This window comes from Haliotis rubra, unplaced genomic scaffold, assembly GCF_003918875.1.
Source record: "Haliotis rubra isolate DU_JTF1 unplaced genomic scaffold, ASM391887v1 Scf74, whole genome shotgun sequence".
NCBI classification, from domain to species: Eukaryota; Metazoa; Mollusca; class Gastropoda; order Lepetellida; family Haliotidae; genus Haliotis; species Haliotis rubra.
This window is the reverse complement of record NW_025767457.1, coordinates 2,255,115-2,273,241: the sequence shown is the minus strand read 5'-3', so window position 1 is coordinate 2,273,241 and position 18,127 is coordinate 2,255,115. Positions and strand designations below refer to the sequence as shown.

The 18,127-nt window shown below is 41.9% G+C and overlaps 1 protein-coding gene across 1 annotated transcript in view; it reads right to left on the bottom strand.

Moving 5' to 3' along the window:
* Positions 1–3,089: 3,089 nt before the first annotated feature.
* LOC124259857 (helicase with zinc finger domain 2-like) overlaps positions 3,090–18,127 on the bottom strand; it is a 68,796-nt gene continuing 53,758 nt past the window's right edge. The window contains 10 exon segments of the mRNA XM_046694073.1: positions 3,090–4,650; positions 6,250–6,417; positions 8,389–8,545; positions 9,695–9,910; positions 10,850–11,062; positions 12,268–12,653; positions 13,731–13,988; positions 14,972–15,057; positions 15,518–15,705; positions 15,707–18,127. Coding sequence (XP_046550029.1) covers positions 4,541–4,650; positions 6,250–6,417; positions 8,389–8,545; positions 9,695–9,910; positions 10,850–11,062; positions 12,268–12,653; positions 13,731–13,988; positions 14,972–15,057; positions 15,518–15,705; positions 15,707–18,127 — 4,203 coding nt within the window. The 3' untranslated portion in view covers positions 3,090–4,540.

Sequence of the window (18,127 nt, the reverse complement as noted above, 5' to 3'; positions counted from 1 at the left end):
ATCGAAGTTGACCTTCCAGCCTGCATTATCATTACCCATCGAAGTTGTCCTTCCAGCATTATCATTACCCATCAAAGTTGTCCTGCCAGCTTGCATTATCATTACCCATCGAAGTTGTCCTTCCAGCCTGCATGATCATTACCCATCAAAGTTGTCCTTCCAGCATTATCATTACCCACTGAAGTTGTCCTTCCAGCCTGCATTATCATTACCCATCAAAGTTGTCCTTCCAGCCTGCATTATCATTACCCATCGAAGTTGACCTTCCAGCCTGCATTATCATTACCCATCGAAGTTGTCCTTCCAGCCTGCATGATCATTACCCATTGAAGTTTTCCTTCCCGCCTGCATTATCATTACCCATCGAAGTGGTCCTTCCAGCCTGCATTATCATTACCCATCGAAGTTGTCCTTCCAGCCAGCATTATCATTACCCATCGAAGTTGTCCTTCAGCCTGCATTATCATTACCCATCGAAGTTGTCCTTCCAGCCTGTGTGGGCCTCATGACAGCATCCAGTGAGTGAGTGAGTGGTTCTGGATGAGCGAGCTAGCATTCCTCTGGAAATATTCCAGCAATATCATGGCAGGGGACACCAGAAATGGCTTCACTCACTGTACTAATGTGGGGAATCGAACCTAGGTCGTCGACATGACAAGTGAACATTCTAACCACTAGACTACTCCAGCATCTGAGACAAGTGACTGCTTCAACTGGTCGCTAAACAACGAGTCTTATACACAACAAACATCATTGCATGGAGTTTTATGGTTTATTCTCTATCAAAACAACACTATATGACATAAAGATGTTGGCTTGATGCCTTCACACACTGGTAATCCATCACTTTCAGCACATGGACATAGTCTGCAGCAGGAAATCTAGTCTGTGTTTGAAACTGAAAACTGGAGCCATTGACAAATAAAAGTAACGTGAAGCACTTCAAAACAGATTACATTTGGATAATAGTTGGGAGCTAATCCTTGTCCTACACAGATAAGCTTGGGAAAACAAAACTGTCCTGGTCCTACCACATTATGACGGAAACTGGAGGTCTAAGAGTAACTGTAATAATGAAGCCGGGATAAAGCACAATACAATACAACAATATATACAACGGCTTCATATACACAGTACAACAAAACAGGCACTTTGGTTAATAGGCAGCAGATTTATCACACCTGGGACAATATCAACAAATTCCACATGAAACCAATAAATTTATCTCTGATAGTCAAACAACATCTATTTCACAAAAACTTCGACTGAACTTGTTCCACAAACACATCAGCAGCAAGCATATTATGTACAATGACAACCAAAGTCAACACCCCCAGTTTCTATTATACACTAGTTTCTATTATACACTGGTAATAGTCATCACAACACGCCAGTATTGCTAATAATGCATACCTGGTATATAATGCATAATAATGTTCTCTTTATACTAGGTATGTCTGATCTACAACACAAGGCATTTTTCTCAACACAAAACGACACAATTCCCTGATACAGGCAAAAGGTATTGTTCCCTCTTATTCAAAATTTCTATTGTAAGAATATACTATACTACTAAAAATAAGTCGAAGACCACTCAACTGTTTCATAAAATTATAGTTCATCTGTCACAGCAATATCGATACAGATTATTGAGATCTATAATTGTTACCTGAAATTCATTGATTATTGATAGATATTGGAGAAGTAACTTTGAGGAAAAATGACAAACCTTTTGATAGAAATCAACATATTTCACATCACTGGTGAGAGGTGACATATTTGAACTTGGATTACTTACAAAACACCGCCCTGAACATAATCTAGATTTAAGACCAAACTTTGTGTATTGTAAATTAAAATTTATTTCATCTCAATAGTTTATGTATGTTATTATCAATGGCACAATTTTCATATCAATAATCTTTGATAATTGTTCCCATCAATGATATTTTGATCCTTTTAGCAGGGTATGAAACTCCAAAAATTTCAGCCAGCCCTGACCAAAACTTACCTGCCTACAAAATATCTTCATATGCATGTCTAAATTTTAACCAGGTGAATTTGAGAATCTGGCAGTCCGTGTTGAAAATAACCCGTCCCAGGCGGTCGGACAGACAGGTATTTTGAACGCTGCTTTTAGTCATCCCTAAGCAAACTTGTCCGATCAACTGTAGTAATATGACAGAGTGGAGGGTCTGTAACCTGGTTCAAGTGGTATTGTTTACACAAATCTAAGTGTCATTCTGTGTCGTGTACTACATGTGCATCAATAAACCTGTACAGAATATTTAAATGTATTCCTTGCAACAATAGTCGATGAATTCATGTAACATCTATGTACAGAGTATGACATTTACACCATGTCAAGGAGGATTATTACTATGCATTTACACATTTCTCAAGCTATCAAATCAGAAATATTCCTCAAACATAATTCATATGCATATCACACACAGGTAAGAGTCCAGCATGACTATCATAACTATTAATTATATTACATGTATATATGTATATACACCAAGATAATATGCTCTTTCTATACATTCACTGACAATGCATAATTCCACTGCTCATCGAACTATAGTTTGTTGTTGTTTTCTAATGTAGACAAAATTATCGGTTTGAGTCATTTTCAATGTGAGTATGGACATTATAATCTACCTGTTTCTCTTTTATCATAGACCATATTATCGGCTTGTGTCATTTTCAGTACAGACTATATTAACAGCCTGTGTTATACAGTGACAATATTTTAAGTACTTAGAAATTCTGGAATAGAGGATGGTACTTCTAAATTATACAAAGTGAGGGCAGAGCGAGGAGTGCTTAACTGTACTTGAGCCCATTCCTCTATGATCTGATAGATAAGGTCCTGTCTCAGAACACTGACAATTACTTGGGATTCATGAGGGCCATGCTCTATCTAGTCTCTGTGTATCAAGTGACAGCATTGAAACTTATAGTAATTGTACTGATTATGGGCTAACTGACCTATTTGACCTATGACTGACTGACTGAGTTTGGTTTTACGCCGCTTTTAGTAATATTCCAGCAACATCATGGCGGGGGACACCAGAAATGGGCTTCACACTATTTGACCTATGACCTTAATGTCCTCGAGGGTTGTAATGAAACACTGTCATTATAATATATTAACCCTGTTATGTAATGCTGCAATCAAAATGGAGACCCGATTCATCGTAAGCACAGCTGTGTCAATTAAACTCTGGTTCAACATGTATTGCTCATGCCATCAGAGGGTATGTAATAATTCTTATATTCATATAGAGACGTATTCAGAGGCAGGCTAGCAAGCACTAAATCTTGAATCATTTCCTCTCACCTTCCATTTGTGTTAGAATAAACTTGAAAATTTATTTACTTATAATACATAAACAAGAACAGTGTTACCTGTGTGACAAAGTGGAGCCGTGGAAGTTTGTGTGTACCAAAGATACTGTGAAACCTGACAAAAAGGCATCATAAACTGGTTCACATTCTTCATAGGAGTGAGTATGGTTTTACGCTGCTTTTAGCAATATTCTAGCAAAATCATGGCGGGGGACACCAGAAATGGGCTTCACTCGTACCCATGTGGGGAATCGAACCCCAATCTTCGGCGTGATGAGCAAACGCCTTTACCACAAGGCTACCCTACGCCCTTCTTCATAGGAACCATAGAATGCATCAAACCAAATTGTTCGCATGATTCTGTCACAAATTTTTGTTTGCTGCCAAATATGTCTCATCAAAGTAATTGTTACATTACTTACAAATCCAGCCTCCAAATATTATCTAATGCTTCTAACTACTACATTTTAAGAACTTTGATGCAATAATACTGGACAAATCCATACAAGCTTGTCATGTTAAAGTAACAGCCCTCACTTAGAAACACAGACCCTGGGCCCAGTTCCACTAACCTAGCAATGCAAACACCATGAGTAAAATTAATGGGAGTTTGGACGGAAATGGCTTTGTGAATATGATGAAGTTTTATCACTCTTGAAAGACATTTAGTCATGCAAGGTGAATTGTTAGAGATTTGCAGCAACAATTTCTTAACTCTTATATTCTAATTAACTTATATATGACTTTAATTGTGAAGATCGGAGCTCATTACGTCAACCACTTGATTGTCTGAAAATGTAAAGACTGACATATAACTGGAACGTACCTGAGTACAGTATTACACAACACACTGATATACTGAGTTCATTTATATGTGTATTCTCGTGTTTGACAGTATCAATAACAACAGAGACAATTAAAATAAACAAATCCAAATAATGTTGGCAAACCCTGCACCAAAGTATATATAAGACTATAACTAAGATAGTGATAATCTGTTATCGGCAAGACAATCTTACAAGAAGCATTGTTATAATCATGCAAATTATACACTATAGCAGGCCATGTCTGGACGTCCAGAACAGATCCTAACATCCACTCCTCGTCGTCATCGTCGTCCTCCCCTACATCGTCTCTGATTCAACTTCGTCATCACGGTAACGTTACCATTTTATCTGATTACACAGATTTAAGTCATTAGTCGAAGAAAGTCATCAGCATCAAGTAGCTTCTGTTTGTTTCTGTAATCTCTGAGAAGTTCTCGCCACAGTGGGTCACACTGAAGCAGGTACTTGTTACCTGAAGGAAAATTAGTGAAAGTGTTAAAGATACATCAGTGCAAGAACATTAGTTGTTAATATGCAGACAATGACTGGAGTACCAGGATCCTATGGGTCCTAGGATCTTATGTGGACAAAGATTGGGTACCGGGATCCCATAGGGACAATAATGAGGTCCTGGGATCCCATAGAGACAATAATGGGGTCCTGGGATCCCATAGGGACAATAATGGGGTCCTGGGATCCCATAGGGACAATAATGGGGTCCTGGGATCCTAGGGACAATAATGGGGGGATCCCTATAGGGACAATAATGGGGTCCTGGGATCCCATAGGGACAATAATGGGGTCCTGGGATCCTATAGGGACAATAATGGGGTCCTGGGATCCTATAGGGACAATAATGGGGTCCTGGGATCCTATAGGGACAATAATGGGGTCCTGGGATCCCATAGGGACAATAATGGGGGTCTGGGATCCCATAGGGACAATAATGGGGTCCTGGGATCCTATAGGGACAATAATGGGGTCCTGGGATCCTATAGGGACAATAATGGGGTCCTGGGATCCTATAGGGACAATAATGGGGTCCTGGGATCCCATAGGGACAATAATGGGGTCCTGGGATCCCATAGGGACAATAATGGGGTCCTGGGATCCCATAGGGACAATAATGGGGTCCTGGGATCCTATAGGGACAATAATGGGGTCCTGGGATCCCATAGGGACAATAATGGGGTCCTGGGATCCTATAGGGACAATAATGGGGTCCTGGGATCCTATAGGGACAATAATGGGGTCCTGGGATCCTATAGGGACAATAATGGGGTCCTGGGATCCTATAGGGACAATAATGGGGTCTGGGATCCCATAGGGACAATAATGGGGTCTGGGATCCTATAGGGACAATAATGGGGGTCTGGGATCCCATAGGGACAATAATGGGGGTCTGGGATCCTTTAGGGATGGGGTCCTGGGATCCTATAGGGACAATAATGGGGGTCTGGGATCCTATAGGGACAATAATGGGGTCTGGGATCCTATAGGGACAATAATGGGGTCCTAGGGATACTTTAGGGACAATAATGGGGTCCTGGGATCCTTTAGGGACAATAATGGGGGTCTGGGATCCTATAGGGACAATAATGGGGGTCTGGGATCCTTTAGGGACAATAATGGGGTCCTGGGATCCTATAGGGACAATAATGGGGTCCTGGGATCCTATAGGGACAATAATGGGGTCCTGGGAACAATAATGGGGGTCCCTTAGGGACAATAATGGGGTCCTGGGATCCTATAGGGACAATAATGGGGCATTGGGATTGTATGTGGACCAGAATGTGTGGAATAAAAATCTTAGACATAAACATTACACAAGCCAGTAACCTTCATAGAAAATCTTTAAAACATGCCACACACATGGAAAGGTCTCAGTATCACATGATATCAACTGAGCTTCTCATATCCATGGCATTGTTTCTGAAGTCGTGAACAAACACAAACTTCAACATACTTGGGAATCAATTTTGCCAGTTCATAATCTCTTACATAGCTACTGATAAAAAACATGGGAAGCCAAGAAAATGCACACAATAAAAAGCAACACATTTGTACCTACCAATAAGCACAAGTCCTTTTCTAGCTCGCGTGATCGCCACATTAACTTGGTGATGGTCTACAACTGCTCCCATGTTGCGGCAAATCCAGCCACTAGTAGGTTGTCGTTCTACCTGACATTTAGGCATCGATCGCACAGTTGATATTATAACATAGTCCCATTCTCTACCTGCAGAAATGGAAAGGAATTACATAAATAACCAACAGCTCTTACTCCTTGATCAGTTACTTCACACCAGCTTTTACTGAATCATTACAGTAGTCAGTTATTTCCACCCAACCATTATATGTCCAAATCTCAAAGCATCACTAGTGATACAGAACTGATTCTGGCTTCCTATGCATTATATTCTCAGACAAGAAGGATCTTCATTCTTCACACTGAAACAATGACAGCTTGAATGCTTCCACATACTATGAACATGATCAAAACATGATCAGATCATGATTGCTAATCGAGCAATGGAAGCATTAAAAAATCTTAACTGAGTCCCATACCTGCTCTATCTACCCAAGAGTAAATGACTACAGGCCGTTTGAGTCAGAAACGGACCGATGAATTGCAAATTTTATCATTGTACAAAATTGCCACATAAATACAAATAGTATACATGTTTATCATTTACTAATACCCAACAGCTTTCTTATATTTGAAAATTTTCCGGACTCCACCAAAAAAGTTCTTTAAATATATCATTAAAATTTTGACACAGTTCACTATTTGTTACGAGGGAGGAGTGCAGAGAAAGGGACAGCCAGGTGTTAGAGAAGCATGTGCACAAGTGCCCACCAAGTTATTGATTCATTAGCCTGTGCTGTGCCGTCCCATCCTTTCTTGCACACCTGGCTGTCCCTTTCTCTGCACTCCTCCCTCGTAACAAATAGTGAACTATGTCAAAATTTTAATGATAGTTATTTAAAGAACTTTTTTGGTGGAGTCCGGAAAATTTTCAAATATAAGAAAGCTGTTGGGTATTAGTAAATGATAAACATGTGTACTATTTATATTTATGTGGCAATTTTGTACAATGATAAAATTTGCAATTCATCGGTCCGTTTCTGACTCAAACGGACTGTACTGTGTGTTGATACTGTGTAAGGATACAGTCCAACACTGTTTTTGAACTCTCATAAGTTGAACATAAGGTTGTCTCCATGCAAAAGCTTGTTTATTGCATTGTCCTTCTATATTCATCAACGTCCAGTGGCAGAGAACCTCATAGCTTGAATAATTTACTTGTGTCCTTTGAACTTGGACAGTGTTCGGCTGCTTCTCACTAAGTGAGTTCGGTTTTACATTGTTTCTAGAAACATTACAGCAATATCACTGTGAGGGACACTGGAGCTAGTTCATGTTCAGTTGGGGCTAGCTAGTGGTGGTCCGATTAATTGAAATAATCGAAGATTGGTTGCAGTGACTAAACGACCAAGCAATCGATCACACAAACAATTCTGGAACACTTTTTGCATTAACAATATTTTTCACAAGGTTGGTTTTGTAAGTTACATTTCATAACCACTACAAGCTTGTTCCAAGTCATGATTAAATTTATCTTAAAGACTCATGGAATTTTATGTTCCTAACATACTAGTTAAGTAGTAATCCTTTCAAGATGTGAATTTGCCACACAAAAAACCCCCAAAGAACTACATGTTTTTTCATTATGTTTTTTTTCAGTAACAAAAAACAACAACAAAAAAACATGAAAATTTCATAAATGACGCGAACCAATTATTTTCGATGATTGATCGGTTGTAATGAAGCAATCATCAATTATGAGGTTTTAACCAATTCCCAACACTAGGGCTAGCAATATAGTTTTTGAGTCATTTTCTTTGTTTATGCCACTAAGCACTAATTCAGCCTTAAGATGGCGATAATCTGTTCGAACCAGACAAACAGGGGATTGATATAATGAACAACATACCTTGCCAACAATGTATGCAATGAACTAAGTTGCCATGTGTGAACACATGATCATTTACTTTTCTTATAAACAGTCCAGCAAACAGACGACTTGGGACATAATCTCAACCAGAATCGCTACATCCTACAGACTCAACTTTAATCTGACCAATCACACCTGGCCATTACAAAAGCTGACAGAATTACCAAAACACACAAGAGAAGCAACTTTACCTTGACTCGCTAGAACTGTGCAGACGGTTATTTTGCGAAGTCCCTTCAGCTGCAGTTTTTTCTGAATAGCGGCACACTGGGCTTGGTGTTGTGATAATACTACAATATCAGACTCACTCACTCTGTACCGGTTAACTAAGCTAGTGGCGATAGTAACCTGCAACACGAGACAAAACAAAACACAATTATTAAAACCAAAACAATATACCAGACATGTAAAACATGGCTCAGCTATTTTGTCAAGTTTTGTACAACAGATACATTTTTACAACTAAGATTTGTTTTGTTTGTTGTTAAATGATGCACACAGAAAGTTTTCAGCTATTTGATTGCAGTGTGTAAATAATCAAATCTGGACTAGATAACCTGATGATTGAGATCATGAGCATCTACACTATTGGGGATATGATGACATGCCTCAACTAAGCCTGACCACTATACTAGGTGAGGTGAGGTGAAATGGGGTTTAACGTCGTGCTTGAGAATATTTCGCTCATATGACGACGTGCATGCATGTGTATGTGTAGGTGCGGCTGCTTGTACTAGCCCAGACTGAAGCTGGTTTTATAGTGCTAGCCCACTGAGATACCATGCCGCAGTGAAGCATGAATAACCCACTCAGACACATTATACTGACTCCGAGCCAACCAGTCCTTGTTGTAGCCATTAATGCCAAGCGCCAGGCAGGGACCAACAAGAACCATATTTTAACGTCTTTTGGTATGACGTGGTTGGGGATCGAACCAGCGGCCTTCCGCTCTCCGGGCAGACGCTCTAACCACTACACCACGGAGGCGGTCACTACTATACTAAGAATGAGTATACATGGCATACATATTGGTTAAAAGGTATCACAACTTCAACAGAAACAAGAGGACATGGTCATCAATATTTCTCCCCGCCAGTGTCCTTTTCCTGTTTGGTTCCTGTTTTTTAACTCCACCATGACATTTGTGTCCTGAAAACACATACCACATTTGGTTTCCCTATCTATAACAGTAACTGAGAAAATCTTTTCCCATTGGGGATAACGTGAACTACGTCAAGAAACGCATGACAAGTGCAATAACTCTGTAACAAATTGTAACACGGTACTCCATCAAGGCACTCATGTCAAACACATACCAAATTCCGTTTCCCTATCTTTAACGTTTTTTGAGAAAACCACTTTCATGCATGATTATGTAATCACACTTTCTTTCTCAAGCCAATATGGAATTACTTTCGACATTCAAAAGTTGACACCTGTTGAGCTTTGTTTCCTATAATTCCCAATATCTGTTCATCACAAAACAATTTGACGTACAGCGTAATTGACTTCCCGGTCGTTGATCTTGGACTGAGTGGAAGTGGCAGCAGGTGTCTGCGAGTCCTCGGTGCCAGCAACATGGCAGAAGGTAACAGGCTGGTTTCTACCGTTAGGCCAGATTGACAAGGGGGCGGCGTTAAGCTGAGACGACGTGCCACATTCCAGGCGATCAGAGTAGAAGTAACGAGAAGGGAACTCAGCTATTCCTTCATGCTGGAATGAAATGTTACACTTATATGAATGACTCTATTTGCTTACGACTATATATAATAATCAATAATCACTTTGAAGAAATATTAGTATGATGTCTTGTAAAAGGATGTCTGTAACCTGGAAATTGGCTTCATGACCTGTCAAGTGAGTATGACCTTATTGATCCAGTAAACATTTATAGCTAAATTGCTTTTAATGAACTGTGAGACATACAAACTGTAATTTGGTCCAGCTCACTTGCTGCATATTCAGAGTGAGTACCCCGCTTCTGTTACAGATAAGGAGTGAGGTGAGGTGAAATTGGGTTTAACGTCGTGCTTGAGAATATTTCGCTCATATGACGAGGTGCATGCGTTTGTATGTCTATGTGAGGCTGCTTGTACTAGCCCAGACTTAAGCTGGTTTTATAGGGCTAGCCAACTGAGAAACCATGCCGCAGTGAAGCATGAATACCCCACTCAGACACATTATACTGACTCCCGAGCCGACCAATCCTTTTCGTACCCATTAATGCCGAACGCCAGACAGGGACCAACAAGTACCATATTTTAACGTCTTTTGGTATGACGCGGTTGGGGATCGAACCTGCGACCTTCCGCTCTCCAGGCGGACGCTCTAACCACTACACCACGGAGGCGGTCCAGATTAGGAATGAGTGAGTTAGTGAGTTTAGAATTCAGCCACACTCCGCAATATTCCAGTTATATGGCAGCGGTCTGTAAATGATCGAGTCTGGAAAAGACAATCCATGAGCATCGATCTATACAAATTGGATACGATGAAATGTGTCAACCAAGTCTGCAAGCCTGACCACCCGATCCTACATAGGCAACACAGGTTGCTGGAATATTGCAGGGGAAAACCATACTCACTCACACTGCTAATTTATGTTGCATATATTATACTAACTAGAAGACAGCCACAAGAAGCCATACATACCATACGATACTGAGTTGTTAACATGAGTGCTCTTGAGGCGTAGCGTTCAAACAAAGATTTATTGAGACCAAGTTGTTTAGCAGCCATCTCCTTGACAGGTGGCTGAAGTTGGTGATGGTCCCCGATCAGGACTACTTGCTTTACTCCTTGGAACAGGATAATTGGGATCATGGCTTCTGGCTCTGTACACATGCCACACTCGTCGATGATAACCTGGAACATAAGATCGAGAATAGTCATACTTTTGAAAACTTGATTTGCTGAACATTGTCAAGGAGAGTAGACACAATTTATGGACAACCTCTTTGAATAAACTGTAATTATGAGGTTCGGGTCTTGATTCTTGTATCTCTCTAACGTAAGAGTGACTTAATTCATCATGTTACAGAATATATGGCTTATGTCTTCCTTGACTAAGTTCTATTGACATATTTACAGGGATGGCAACAGGAAAATCTATTTTCAGCGGAAAACTTTATATTGTGTCATCGAATGGGGGTTTCTCAATGGATTTAGACGATTCACAATTGAACAATTTGAAATAAAATCAGCAGAAAATTGCCATCCCTGTATTTACAACAGCACACAGATCTATGCCAAAAGATCCGTGAAGATCCGGGGTAGAATAGGTCTTCAGCAACCAATGCTGTTGATCACTGGATTGTCTGGTCCAGTCTCGGTTATTTACAGACCGCCGCCATATAGCTGGAATATTGCTGAGTGCGGTGTAAAACTAAACTCACTCACTCTATGCCAAAATGTTGCTATAAGGATATATTGAAGAAGTTGTTATGCATTAACTCTCTCCTTTGTCATCCATGAACTAAGAAATGGTGACTAAACAATTCCTGTTTGCAAGAGATCATTACATCAGAAGACTGCGAGCCTGATCATCTGATCAAGTTAGTTGCCTCTTACGACAAGCATGGGTTACTGAAGATCAATTCTAACCAGGATCTTCATGGGTCACAACAAGCAAGAGGTGCTGGAGAACTATCATAAACCCTCAATCAGCCTGGGACTTAAAATATTTGCATTAAGTGAGTGAGTGTGTTTAGTTTTATGCCGCACTCACCAATATTCCAGCTATATGGCGGCGGTCTGTAAATAATCGAGTCTGGACCAGACAATCCAGTGATCAACAACATGAGCATTGTACTGCGCAATTGGGAACCGATGACGTCAACCAAGTCAGCAAGCCTGACAACCCAATCCCGTTAGTCGTCTCTTACGACAAGCATAGTCGCCTTTTGTGGCAAGCATGGGTTGCTGAAGACCTATTCTACCCCGGATCTTCACGGGTGATTTGCATTAAGAACCTTCACACAAAATCATCATCAAAAAGAGATTCTTTGATAGAGTGTCTCGAATAATCGGACAAGACCAACCACAAAGTTAAACAAGAATATGGTACCAACCTGTTGTACATTTGTTCCCCAGTTCATCTTATGTCTTGCACTTGTGGAACAAGTAGCCAGCAGAATCTCTGCCTGCTGCAGTTCCGCCACGGATGCTGTGGTAATTAGCTCCAGATAGTCGTTGATCTGATCATCACTTATATCGTCCGGGTAAAGCCCAAACAACGTATCTAACTCTTGTATCTGCTGGCTGTACTGGTTCGCAGCTTGACGGATCAGCTCATGAAGAGCTATTTGTTTTATATGTGGATCTACATACACTTCGGAGGCTTTGCGCTTCTTAGGGGCGATAGGGTCTCGAGGGAGCGGGTAATCTCTACGCTCTAATTTCTCACTATACACATGTACAAGACGAGGGCACCTGGGACCCATACTCAGTAGATAAGCTGAAACAGATAGGGGATTACAGAAATAATCGCGATTCAGGATTCTGACTGTGTTCATATAACAGAGATCACAGAGAATGAGAAATGTGTCTTGCTATGTTCTTGTATCTTTTGATGGAGAGCTCATGAGGGAAGCGAGTTAAAATGTAACTTCACATCAGCAATAATGGTGGTGGTGTGTGGTAACGTAGAGAGTGAGTGAGTGAGTGAGTGAGTTTAGTTTTACGCCGCACTCAGCATTATTCCAGTTATATGGCGGCAGTCTGTAAATAATCGAGTCTGGATCAGACAATCCAGTGATCAACATCATGAGCATCATACTGCGCATTTGGGATACGATGACATGTGTCAAACAAGTCAGCGAGCCTGACCACCCGATACCGTTAGTCGCCTCTTACGACAAGCATAGTCCTTTTGTGGCAAGCATGGGTTGCTGAAGACCTATTCTACCCCGGATCTTCACGGGTCAGTGAGGGAATGAGTATGGTGTTTACACTGCTTTTAGCAATATTCCAGCAATATCAAGGTGGGGGGGACACCAGAAATGGGCTTCACACTTTGTTACCATGTGGGGAATCGAACTCGGACTCTTTAACTTTTAACTATTAGGCTACCCCTCCATCCCCCTCTGCATAGAGCCCAGGTCACAAATTTTTGTTAAGTTAGGCAGTGTTAGTCACGTAGAATCCTTAGATAGGTGAACATGTTACACAGCTTGGCATTTGAGAGTTTCTAGGACTCCAGTCCCACAACAAAGCACACGTGACACATGTGGTCTCACACCCTAGCCAATTGCCTCTGGTCACCCAGCAGCGAATGGGTACCCAGTGGGATAAGTCATTTGAGTGTTAACCTTCTCTGCATACAGGCTCTTTATACATAGCCATTATTATATCATTAATACTGTGATCAAACAAATACGCAAAAATACTTGAATGGCTGATAATTATTTTCGCTCCAATTAAAAAACCTTACTTTATCTGTCATTGAAATGCCAACTTTCATCTGGATGACAAAACAAATTTTTCAAATAGTGACAGTGCAACATTTGACAAGATAAACAGTGAGTTTTGTTACCTGCAACAACATGAAGTGATTTATTAGTAGGCCCACAGATGAGGACTTGTGCTGGTTGGTTTGGACTCTTCTTATTGCGCTCACAGAACATAGAGGCCAGCTTGGCCCCCGTCATGGTCTTCCCTGTGCCTGGGGGGCCGTGAATAACTGTGAAGGGCTGACTAAGTGCCTCCTGGGTGGCTCGTTGCTGGTTCTGGTTGGGAGGAGGAAGTGGGGTGCATGGCATCTGTGCCAGGACGTCTACATCAGCAAAACGATCTGAAACAGCAAGGTCCACATCAGCAAAACAATCTAACTAGTAAGGTTCACATTCGTAAAATGATCTGAAACAGAAAGGTCCACATCAACAAATGGATCTGAAACAGAAAGGTCCACATCAACAAAATGATCTGAATCAGAAAGGTCCACATCTGTAAAACGATCTGGAACAGAAAGGTCTATATCCATAAAACGATCTGAAACTGGAAAGCCCACATCAACAAATGCATCTGAAACAGAAAGGTCCACATCAACAAATGCATCTGAAACAGAAAGGTCCACATCAACAAATGGATCTGAAACAGAAAGGTCCACATCTGTAAAACGATCTGGAGCAGAAAGGTCCATATCCGCAAAGTGATCTGAAACAGAAAGGTCCACAACAGCAAAGTGACCTGAAACAGAAAGGTCCTTATCTGCAAAACGATCTGAAAATGTAATTTTCTGACTAAAATTGATATTTTATACTTCAAGGGATTTCAAGTGTTCCACTATCATTCGCAAGAGGAAGGAGACAAGCATAATTAGCATGAGTCAGGATAAGGAAAAATCAGAAAGGTCCATAGGTTTCATTTTGTTCACTGGAGCAGTTTCACCAATCTTTGCAACCTATGCACTTCCACAAAACAGTTCATGAGATATCGCATTGACAAGAGTTTCAAAAGTGGTCAAAGTGTCGTGGTGACCATGAAAATAAGGTCAAGGTATCCCAAATCGACTGGTGTCTGGGTAATCCCCCAACATAGGCTGTCACCAAATTTGAAGACATTGAGTACAACAGTTCATGAGATATCTCGTTAACAAGAATCGGGACGTACGGACAGACGCCACTGAATACATAGTCCCCGTTCCTCTGGGGGGACAACAACATATTCATTTGATTTGGGACTGTTTTATCAATATATCATCATTAATGAAACAAGGAGGGAAAGAATAAGAAAGTTTCATGGTCTTGATAACAGGCAATACTTTGTCAAACTTACTATTGTCTACGGGCTTCCTTCCTGTGGCTATTGCCCTAGCTAAATCTGCTGCCCCATCCAGACATCGCAGTGCATACTCAGCATTCCTGAAACAGTTAGATACCATTGTATAACATAAACGTATTCAGAAATAATAACTGAACAGACATATTTTAACAGCAACAATACAAGCTATAAACACTTTCTGTGTATTACAACACGATTAAGGAGACCAGTTACAGGCAGAGCTCAACACCCCACCCCATTGTTTTTAATTACATGATGTAAGATAAACCATTGCTGAATCATTTCATCTATCATGACAGGGTAATTATAGTAATACTGAAGAGTAAGGTCACTTTTTTGAGCACAAAATCACCATTGCTCTACAAGAATGGGATCATGGGAACTTATTCTGCACGAAATTCTTGAAGGCCTGGGCCACGTTCCACAACACAACGCTAAGATGATCGTAACTCCCTTACTTAACACAGACTTATGACAGTTGCAGAGCTATGACAGCTTTGTGGTATGGAGCTGAGAGCGTTACTTGTCTAATGAACCAACCTGTCTTGAGGAGTCTTGGCAATCCACTCCACTGTGCACTTCATCCTGGCTCCTTCAGGGCCCAGGAGTTGATCTGGCAGCGCCATACTGCTCTGGTTGAGGTCCACCTGCACCTGCAGCTGCTCACCCATCATCCGCTCTACGCCTCGGACACGACAATGTCCGACCCACGTCACTGGATCCGAGGAAGTTCAACAGAACAGACACATCTTCCTGCAGAGTTGGATCAGGAGGCAGCTGGAGCTCCTTGTACCTCACACACATGAAGTCTTGGAAGAAGCTCTGTGCTAACGAGCTGCTCTTGTCAAGCAGGTCATCGAACTGGATATCGCTGGAGAACTTGATCTTCCTCTCTTTACAGAAGTTTACAGGGAGGGTTATTTTGCCTGAGTAAGAAGCTGCAGATGCAGGCCCCCATTCCACACTAACATTATGTACAATGATGCTCTCCAGGCTCTCAACTGCCCGGGTAGCGGCCTCCATCCCAATGATAGGCATCCAACACTGCTGATAATCCCTTTCACTGCTGTATGTGGGTCTGGACGCTGGTTTGGCAGTACTGCCAGTGAAGCATTTCATGGGTGAGGTGCGATGTTCCAGACAAATGTCCAGTTTTGGGGTCAGATGAAGCAGCTGGACCTTCGGAGTCAGGAGACCTTTGTTAACTTCTGCAGCTATCTGAACACACATTACCATACTAGGATGTAACTTGAGAGAGAAATCTACAAAGCTGCTAGCGTTTCTGTTTCTGGAGCCTTCAGATGAAACATCCTCAGCAAAGTGACCTTCTGGAACAATACTCTCCACTTGATCCCTGACAGAGGAGACCATTGTCTGCAGCTTAGCGAAATCTTCCTCTCGGATGGCATTAAGCAGACGTTGCCAGTGGAAGGCGGGAACCTGGTTCACAAACTTGTCTGGGTCCAATTCCTTACCTCGGTCTGCCTGTGACATGTTTGCAACTGGTCCAGCAGTATCGTAGATCCTCTCCTGCCATTTTACCTTCACTTCTACAGGATCTTCAGATACTTCAGGCTTGTCGCTTAGACCAAGATGGACCATCTTGACATTCTTCTCCAAGACAGGAACATCCTTGATGTTGGGGAAGAGCAAGGTGATGGTTGAGTCATCTACCTTCTCAACTACAGGATGCATAACAATCGGCTTCTTTCTCAGGGCAGCTGCCAGGTGGAGGGTCAGCATAGCTTGATCGTAGCTATGTTCACTGTTTAGGACGCTACTGAACTGACTGCAAAGGGTCTGAATGTCCAGCTTACTATATGGACAGGCCGTGTTGTCTATCCTGGCGGCCATCAACCTCTGGACCACGACATCTATGTAGCTACTGAGAGGTCTTGTGAAGGAAGTGAAGGGTGTAACATTTAGAGAGTAGTGTCCCTGTTTATCGGCACTGACATCAGCCGAACATGCATAGTTGGTGGGTTCCTGGATTCTGCACAGCTCTGCTTGAGCGATGGCAAGTTGAGGATGGTTTTCTGGAGCAACAATAAGCTGCTGGACAAGCTCATAGTTCCCTGTGTCTGCTGCAATGCATAAGGTCTTCCACAGACCCTTGATAATATCAAATGTTCCTTGAGCTTGGATCCCCCTCTGTCTGATGTAGGTGAAGATGCATGTACAAGCTACTCTACACTTACAGATTCTGTTTCCATCCAAGAAGGGTTTGGTCAGGGCCACAGTATTGATAGCATCTGTGGCATGCTTTTCTTTCCATTCATCAGACAGCTGCTGGTTCATTGGCCCCTGGCATTTCAAGGGTGTAGCCTGTGGATAGACATTCAACAGGATCTTTGCTACTTGGTGGTTGGCAGTGATCCCCAGTTCCTCCATCAAAAGATGAGCTTTTGGGGTCATCTTGTTGGATCCTTCCAGGTTGACACACAGGTAATCATTCCCCAGCCTGTTCCGGCGCCATAGCAGTGCAACTTGGTACAGAACCACCATACAGCTAGTGAAGTAGTCAGTTTGAGCACCCTCAGAATTGTGAAGAATTTCCTCCGTTTCTCTGAAGGAGAATCTCTTCTTTGAGTTAATGATGCATTTCTTCATGTCTACTTTTGTGATCTCTCCAGACCCATTAACAGTCATGAAAACTGACAAAGTCAATCTGTCTTCATCTGGCTGGATACTACAAAGATCTGTACTAAGCCTGTTGGGCAACATGTGAAGTGGATCTCTGCTGAGGGGGAAGAAGGATGCTCCTCTACGCTGGGCCTCTTCATCCACACTGGAGCCCTGTTGCAGGAAGAAGGCAATGTCGGAGGTGTGCATCCCGACCTCGTACATGCCATCGGCTGTCTGCTCTATGCTCATAGCCTGATCAAGGTCTTGTGATGACGGCTTCGTGACTGTGAAGCACCACCTGTCAGTCAGGTCCTCCCTGGAATTATACAACTCCTGAGGAAGGCTGTAGTTGTGGTACATTGCCATAATCTCATTGTCCACATCTTTCTGTGAGACACTGTGTTCCAGATCCACCAATTTCATCCCAGTGTCCAGATCTCGGCCCTCTGGTAGAACACCAATCACAATTCCAAATGGACAGTAGAACGACAGGTCCCACTTCAAATAACGTACAAGGAACAATTT